Here is a 9,598-nt window from a genome sequence, read left to right on the forward strand (position 1 = left end):
GTATGAAGTATGTGTTACATGCAACGTGTTGTACGAGGTGTTACACAAAATGAAATTAGTTTCATTTTTGAAACATTTTGAAAACTGTATAACGTGGTTTCATTAATGAAATTTGTTTTACAAATGAAAACAAAACAATATATGAAACTGTTTCACTGTTTCTTGAATGAATTCATGAGACTACTTGTCACCTTGAATGAAAGATGGACCATTTGACATGGTGTTGTGAATCAATATATGAAATTATTTCATTTATAGTTATTGAAATAGGATTAGACTGTTAATTATTTGTAATTAAACTGATTTTAAGAGTATAGTTTTACAATTCATATTTTAGGAGTATAATGTAATAAGAGAATATAAACTATTAATGGTAATAATTATATATTAAAATAAATTGATTTAAAGCTTCCATAAAAACAATTACTATATTTAATTTTTCATATTTAAAAACAATTAAAACATTACCAAGGTTAACCACTACAAAGTAAAATGACATTTATACCTTATTCATTAAAAATAAAGAATCAAACATGGAATTTTCCTATTGGTTGAAATTGGTTTCTATAGTTTGCATGAAATAGACGGTTTGCAATCTAACCCCCTCTCTCTCTCTCTCTCTCTCTCTCTCTCTATATATATATATATATATATATATATACACACACATACATACAATAAAAATTATAATGATAATTAGTTTTTTTATTTTTACCTTTTTTATAATCACTTAATTTCTTATTCAAATACATTGAAATTTATGAGGTTCATGATTTTGAATTGTTTGCCAATCTAGCAATTTGGGCAATGAAGGTGAATGCACAAAGAAGTATTCAAACTTTGACAGTCACGGAATCAAGCCGAAATACTGTTATCTGAGAAGGTACGTCTGTTAACTTTGTGAATAACATTTTTAAGTTTTATATTTATAAAATAAAATCACCACAATTAATTTTACCTAAATTCATAAATAAAGGGTAAATGTTGGTTTTTATTTTTCAATGCATAATTATCCTAATTATCAACCATCAACATTCCCTTTATTTATTTAATTTATCCTCGAATGTGGGCTTTGCATTAAAAGTTTTAAAATTGATGTCAAACAATTGCATGAAGATTAAAATTAAGTTTTGTGATAAAATTTGATGGAAAAGTGGTCATCATCACAATTATTGAACCTTTATGTCCTAAAGTGGGTTCTTATTATTACAATTTTTCTAAAAACTTTACTGTAGGAAAAAAATATAAACTAATTCAAAACTTAAGATTGATTGGTTATCTTTTCTTATTCTTCATCTACAAATAAATTTGACCATATTTTTAGTAAATATGAATGTGGTAGAAAAACATCAATTGAATGTAATCATATTAATGACCAAAGCTGAATTCAGTATAATACATTTATAATTATTTGTGTATATCTTTAAAAAAATTTAAGCATGTTTAATCTTATTAGAAAACTCTGCAACTCCTTGAAATTTTGGTAGACTGAACCACACTTGTGGACAATGTGGTACCATCATGTGGTACGAAGAAAGATTTCAAAAGGACAAAAAAACATCTAATCCAAAGTTTATGAGTTGTTGCTCGGAGGGACGCATCAAACTACCATTGCTTCCACCAACACCACAAGAACTTGATTACCTTCTTTCCTTTGAATCTGGGAAAAAATGCGTCAATTTCCGAAAAGAGATAAGAACTTACAATTCAATTTTCACATTCACTTCGCTCGAATGTCGTGTGGATTCCAAGATTAATTGTGCCAAAGGTCCCTATATCTACAGGGTTGGTGGCCAAAATTATCATACGATTGATTCTTTGTTACTAGAAATTGGGAAGAAACCACAATTTGCGCAACTATATATCTATGACACTGAAAATGAGACAAATAACAGAATTGAAGCAATGAGAAGGCAATTTGGAGTTGACGGCCTTGATCTTCAAATTACACAAGATCTGTCTACAATGTTAGAAGAACACAACGTGTTAGTACATTCATTTCGCATGGCAAGAGACATATATATATATATATATATAAATGTGTGTGTGTATATGTGTGTGTGTTTTGTGTGTGTTTGTGTGTGTGTGTGTGAACTGAATATTGTTTTTTGATTACGGATCATAAACAGTCGCACAACGGATGGCCGACAGTACAATCTACCCAATGCTAATAAAGTTGCAGGCTTGATTGTTGGTGACCTGACCGAAAACAATTTCGAGCGTGATGTTATTGTTGAACATCGTACAACTGGACTTCAACGGATTACTGATATTAATCCATCTTTTATGTCGATGACATACCCGTTAATACATCCTTACGGTGAAGATGGATTCAGGAAAAATATATCACTCCAAAACATGGATGGATCTTCTTTAAGGAGACAATTTGTAACAATTATTGTTTTCTTTTACAGCAACGATCAAATGAGGGCCATACTCTTCTTCGTTCAGGTAGGCTTCTTCAACAATACATTGTTGATGCTTATATGACGATTGAAGAAGGAAGGTTTCGGTGGATTCGTAATAATCAAAATCAATTATGAACAAATTTATTTTCTGGGTTGATGGATACCATAAATCGTGGTGACATGGATAGAAAAGAAATCCAAAAGGTCAATAATACCACCCTCATCGGTGGTCCAAGGTATAAAGGACAAAATTAACAAGATGCCATGGCATTATGCAAGTGGGATAGGTACCCAAATATTTTCCTGACATTTACTTGCAACCCCAAATGGCAGAAGATAAATGAAATGCTCCACTTAATGGAACAACAAGATGATCCAAATCGGGAAGCTCAAACATTTGATGGAGGACTTAAACATAGGAAAACCATTTCGAACGGTAATTGCATGTAAGTATAAACTATTTACTACAAGTTGTCGTTTTGTCTAACATGCAATTAAACTTTCTCATTTGCATGTATTTTTTTTCATTAGGCGTAACAAACAACCATGTTTATTTTTTTTACCCATGTTTATATACCATTGAGTTTCAAAAGAGAGGTCTTCCTCATGCACACATATTACTTTTCTTGGAGTCATCAGAGAAAAACTCATCAACAGATCGTATTGACAAAATCATCACAACTGAGATTCCAAATCGAAGTATCGATCCAGATGGGTTTAAGGCAGTAACCAAATTCATGATTCTATGCGGAGATCTCTATCCATCATCCCCATGTATGTTACAGAGCAAATGTTCTAAGCATGTCCCAAAAAAATTGTCCCCCACATAATAATTGATCATGATGGATTTCCAATATACATAAGAAGAGATACATGAGCTTTTGTGGAGAAGAAAACACATAAGTTGGACAATCGGTATGTCGTACCTCATAACAGAGATCTGATTGTTAAAATCGATGCTTATATCAGTGTTGAGATTTTGTAGTCATTCGAGAGCCGTGAAGTACCTATTCAAGTACATACATAACGGTTCTGATAGAGCTACTACTATAGTTTATTCAGCAAACTTGGACGATGACCATGATGAAATAAAGACATATTTAGATTGCAGATACATTTCAGCTGTTGAAGCATGTTGGCGTATTTTCCAATATGATATTCATTTCAAATATCTAGCAGTAGAACGATTACCTTTCCATCTTCCAGACGAACAACCGGTTGTTTTTAACGAAAATGATAACCCGGAGTCGGTAGTGGTCGAGCCTGGAGTAAGTAGAACAAAGTTCACAAAATGGATCGAAACCAACATAAGAAATCCCGATGCCAGAGAACTTAGTTACTAAACATTCCCAAAACACTGGGTCTGGAATGCAAGGGATAGAATGTGGACAAGACGTAAAAAGGGCATATCAATTGGCATAATATACTTCACTCATCCGTCATCCGAAGAAAGGTTTTACATGCACATGTTTTTAAACTTTGTAAAAGGATACACTTCGTACGAACACATTCGAACAGTGAATGACATCACATATCCTTCTTTCAAGGGAGCTTGCTATGCTCTTGGATTGTTAGATAATGACGATGAATGGTTGATTGTTTAACAGAGGCAGCAAATTGGGCAACTGGTCACGAGTTGCGACATTTATTTGTCACAATTCTTGCAAATTTCCAAGTCTCAAATGCACCAAATCTTTGGAAAAGAATAACGCAACATTGTCTGAAGATATAGCAACATTACAATGTAAAAAATACAGAGCATACGCTATGCAACTAACGAATGATCAAATTGAAGCTCACACATTGTTCGAGATCGAGGCAATCATATTGAAAATGGGCAAAAGTTTAAAATACATAGATGAAATGCCACTCCCAAATAATGAACTTTTACGAGCATTTCGTAATATATTGGTCAATGAAGAACTTGACTATTGTACCTTGGATTTGAAGGTTGCTCATGACATCTTTCTAGTCTCAATACTTGCCAAAGAAGAGCTTATGATGCCATTCTTGTGTTGTTGTACAATGATCGAGGTGACCTGATTTTCATTCATGGTCGTGGAAGAATGGGGAAAACTTTTCTTTGGAATACAGTCGTATCAAGACTTAGATCAGAAGGAAAGATAGTATTACCGATTGCTACTTTAGGCATTGCATCTTTGTTACTACCAAATGAAAGAACGACTCATTCAAGATTCTGAATCCTATTGGATTTAACTGTAGAGTCAAGTTGTAAAATTCGTCACGACACACATATAGCTGAGTTACTTCAACAAACGACATTGATTATTTGGGATGAAGCCCCTATGGCACATAAACACTTCTTTGAAGAATTGGATAAAAGTTTGCATGACATAATGAGTTTTCATTATGAAAATAGTAAAGACAAACCAGTTGGTGGACTCACAGTTGCTTGTGGTGGTGACTTTCGGCAAATTTTGCAAGTAATATCAAGGGGAAATCGAGCCAATATTATGAATGTCGCACTACATTCATCTTATTTGTGGCCTTTGTTCAAAGTATACGAGCTTAATGAGAATATGCGTTTGCAATGCAACACTTAGTCACCGACAGATATAATAAATATTAAGGTGTTTGACTCATGGATGTTACAAATCGGAAATGGCACTGCTTACGATGATGTAACCAATGAATTGCTACAGTTGCATACTGGCATCTTCCCAGAAACAGTTGGCGACCCGATTGAATCAGTCATTGAAATGATATATCATTATCTCTTGGAAAACTGTAATAGTCCTTCATATATAACTGAAAGGGCAATTCTCACACCAGAAAACGATATGGTCCAAGAATTGAATACATTTATTATAGACATGCTTCCAGGAGAAGGAAAAACATATCTAAATTCAGACACGGTTTGCAAAGGAAGTGTACAAACAAATGATGAAATTCCCCTTTATCCAATTGAATTCTTAAACAGTTTGCAATTCAATGGCATACAAAATCACGAGATTCATCTAAAGGTAGGAGCCCCAGTTATATTATTACACAACATCAATCAAACAGAAGGATTGTTCAATGGAACACGATTGATTGTCACATTACTTGGAACATGGTCTGTTAGAGGTGACATTATTTCCGGAACTAATAAAGGAAAAAGTTTCATTGTTCCAAGAATAATAATGTCGCCCAACAAATCAAAATGACCATTCAAGCTTAACCAACGTCAAATACCATTGGTCCCATGCTTTGCTATGACAATTAATAAAATCCAGGGATAATCTTTAAGTCGTGTTGGCCTATACCTCCCAAAACAGGTACATTCCTCAATTTTCGTATATTAGGATATTTAAATATGTACTTATATAATTGCATAATATTCCAATTGATAGGTTTTCACACACGGACAACTATATGTGGTTGTTTTACGAGTGACATCGCATGAAGGATTAACCATAATAAATGCTGATGAAGAAATGGAACACTGTACACTCATAAAAAACATTGTCTACCATGAAGTTTTCAATAACATTCATCCATCCACCGAGTAGATAAGGTAATATTTTACTAAGTTTATATATCCATATTCTCTAAAATCCAACTTCTAATATTTCTTCCCATATTTATTATGATTCTCACTAACGCCTATGATGGTTAATGCAATTCTATTCAACATCGTATACAAGAAAATTTTCATAAAAAGCTTCATCGAGGATTATAATATATTGAAGATAGAGTTGGATGATAAACGATTGAGTAAGCATAGAAGAAGAAGCTTCGACTATTGACCAAGCTGAACCATATACATAGGGATCTACATAGGTTATTTTGGTTTATCTTATTTGTTTCTTTATATATTAGAATGACTTTATTTTAGTTATTGTTTTCGGATGAATGATGTTTTTTATTTATAATACCGTATAACGCGCAATTATCATACTAGTTAATTGTTATATGTAAACAACATTTACATGGTGTCTTATCTAGCCATTACTTGACAAATCAGCCAAAAAAAAAAACAAACACTATTACAACTTACTATTCTAATTTGAACCAAAAAGACAAGCTCCATAAAACATTGGTTTTTCTTGATTTTGGCCTGTTGAGAATATGTAAACCTAAGTTACTAGTTTGGATGAGATTTTACGTTTTAACCAGATGTAAATGTGTAATTGGCATATGAAAAGGCCAAAAAAATAGAGGTGTGCAAACAGATCTAATGAGTCGTTTACCAAACGCTTACCAAATCATATTACCTTACCGGATGAATATGACAATGACAAATAATTTTACCCGACAAGAGCAAATGCAAGGACCAAGAGTCTTACCTGATATGTGAGGGCGATGAGTCTTACCATGATTAGCACTTACCGGGTAAATTATTACATACGATACCCTTTAAGTGGAATAAAATCTTACCTGATAAGTAGGAGATTGTTTGTTTACCTTTACCAGTTTCATTAAGATGCAACCTCTAAATCACTAAGAGGTGAATCTTGTTTGGCAAAAAAAAAAAGTCTGTCTCTTAATGATTCTAAAACCCTCTTAATGATTTTGAATCTTGAGCCTCCCTCAACCATTCAGCGTCTTAATTTCATTCTGAACAATTATCAAACAACCATATTTTGTTTTGTATTATATCATAATAGACTCTTAATCATTCTGATTACTTAACCATCCTACACCATCAACAACTGTCGAAAAAACATCTACATTAATATTAAATTTTACCGATAAACACTTATCCAAATAAACATTTGACAAACGGTCCCTAAACATTATACCGGTCATGGGCAATGGTCCTATAAGCTCAGTTCATGGCCCAATAAACCAATTTCATTTTGTTATAAAAACCCGATTTAGGCATGAATTAGTTGATTCTTTTTTCATGTATTGTCTAATTTCGTATATTTTTATTTTCTTCATAGAATTTATTTGAGGCATTTCTGATAGTCGAACAAATAGAAGTTTTCTTTTAACAATTAAAGCTTTTTTTAGTTGAAATGCGCGACATATAATCTATTATTGTTTCAATTAAAGCAGAAATAGCATGAGTTTGAAATCGATCAAGATTGTTGAGTTCAAACTTTCAAATCTAATGTCCGGTTTGGTTTGAAGGAATGGAATGGATTTAGAGGGATTTGCATTTCAAATCTATTTCAATCACATATTTGGTTTATTGGATTGTCCGGATTTGAAATACTAGAATTTAATTGAAATCTTTCAAACATAGGATTTTCCAAAGAAGAATGAGAATTTCTGAAGTTTTCTTGGGGTTTTTCGCTTCAATAGCATAAGCAAACAAGTCAAATCAATGCAGCTTTCTTTCCCAGCCTAAAGATCTTATCCTCTTGCGGCTGGAGCTCTTGATGACACGTTCAAGTGAGTTTATGAATGAATGAAATCAGTTGAAGGAGCGGCCAAGGACGAAAGCTTTGATTGGGTTCTGCTATGGTTGGCCTTTTGAAATCTTTAGGGAGTGTTTGGGATTTCACGGGATTTCGTAGGATTATATGCAATAAGGTTCTAAAATATGTTAAAAACATTTGTTTTGTAAAAATCGATTAATAAAAATGTAATTCAATTATTTTTTTAATTTTTTCTATAAATTATTCATAAATAATGAAATCCAATTTATTCCAAATCATACAAACCAAACACACCAATAAGTTCAAAATCATTCCAATCCAAATCTCTCCAAATCTAAATCCCACTACAAAATCCATATCTCTCAAAAACAAACTTGCAAACCAAACGGATCATAATCAAGACTAAATATAAATAACTTGGTTGCAAAGTAAATTACATGTATTTTTTATCTCACCCATCAATTATTTTATTTTATATTATTTGTTTAACTATTTTCTTTTTAAATTTTTTCTATTTTAATAATATCAATAGTTTATTGACGAGAAGAAAAAGGATACGAAACCAAACAAGAGTTGACTAAGTGAAAGTCAAAGTAGTTGATTAGTCAATTTCATTTACCACTTCACCTTCAAACAACAGCAAACCCTAATTAGCACTCTCAATAACATTTGAAGTGAAAGCAAAGAAACCTCAACCTTCACCCATCATCATATCATCAACAATAATACTCCCTCAATGCCTCCTCTCATCTCCACCATCATGGAAACCCAAACCCTACCGGAAAACCGACCACCACCACCACCACCCGCCGCCATAGACTACAGCTCCAATGTAGACACATCCCGTGCTTTCCGGTCGGTGAAAGAAGCCGTAGCCATCTTCGGAGAACGGTTTCTCACCGGAGAGATCTACTTACCATCATCTAAACCCCCTTTTACTGTACCCAAACAAGAAACCCCATCTTGGAAATCTACAGATAGCTCCCAATCTTCATGGAAATCATGCTCGTCTTCCCGAGAAAGCCAAGAAGAATCATCGTCGTTTCTGGTTGCTTCCATGAAAAAGATTCAGTCGGAACTCGAAGAAACAAAGAAAGAGTTGAAGTTACTGAAAGAGAGAGAGTCCGAGACGGAGGTGGCGTTGGCTTCTTTAAACGCCGAGCTCCACAAGAACATGTCAAAGATCACGAAATCTGATCATTCTGAGGCGGCGGAGAAAGCGGTGGCAAGTGGTGGTGGTGGTGGTGGTGGTGGTGGTGGAGACAGGATGATGGCGGAGAGAAAAAGGGTGAAGAAAAAACCGATAATTCCTCTTCTTGGAGACTTGTTTCCAAAGAAAAAGGGAAAACCAAATGCTTCTATTTTGAATCCACTTTACTCGTCTTCTCAGATGCATTGGATTTGACAATTAGGGTTTATGTAATTCCATGCATGCATGAATCCATTAAATTGCATTTGAAATCATTTTATTCGTTTCATTTAGTCAAGTGTGAATTAATCCGTTTCTAATTGAATATTTTTTTTTTGGGTGTTAAAATTGTGGGTTTGAAATTAAGTAAGGTGTTGTTTACCTAAATACTTATCCGGTAAGTACTTATTGTTAGAAGTCAACACTATAATTATTTTCTAAGTAAGATTGTAGTATATCAAAATGGTATCGTGTGCAACAATATATATGGTAAGCGTTTACCCGAGTAAAAGTCGTCATCCTCACTTACCGGGTAAGACTCTCTATCCTTATCATCGCTCTTATTAGGTAAGATTCTTGGGTCTTGCCATGTTCGTCCGGTAAGGAAAATTGCTCGATAAACACCTATAGGATAAACATTTAGTAAACGGCTCGTAAATATATATTTCTTC

General features: G+C 33.5%; 1 protein-coding gene across 1 annotated transcript; it reads left to right on the top strand.

The window, feature by feature from the left end:
• The first annotated feature begins 8,498 nt into the window (after positions 1–8,498).
• On the top strand, positions 8,499–9,234 carry LOC112527034 (WEB family protein At1g75720-like). The gene has a single exon (XM_025137515.1). The coding sequence runs from the start codon at positions 8,499–8,501 to the stop codon at positions 9,141–9,143; it is 645 nt and encodes a 214-aa protein (XP_024993283.1). The 3' UTR covers positions 9,144–9,234.
• The last annotated feature ends 364 nt before the right edge of the window (positions 9,235–9,598 follow it).

Source organism: Cynara cardunculus (genome assembly GCF_001531365.2).
Source record: "Cynara cardunculus var. scolymus isolate 2C chromosome LG 14, CcrdV1, whole genome shotgun sequence".
NCBI lineage: Eukaryota > Viridiplantae > Streptophyta > Magnoliopsida > Asterales > Asteraceae > Cynara > Cynara cardunculus.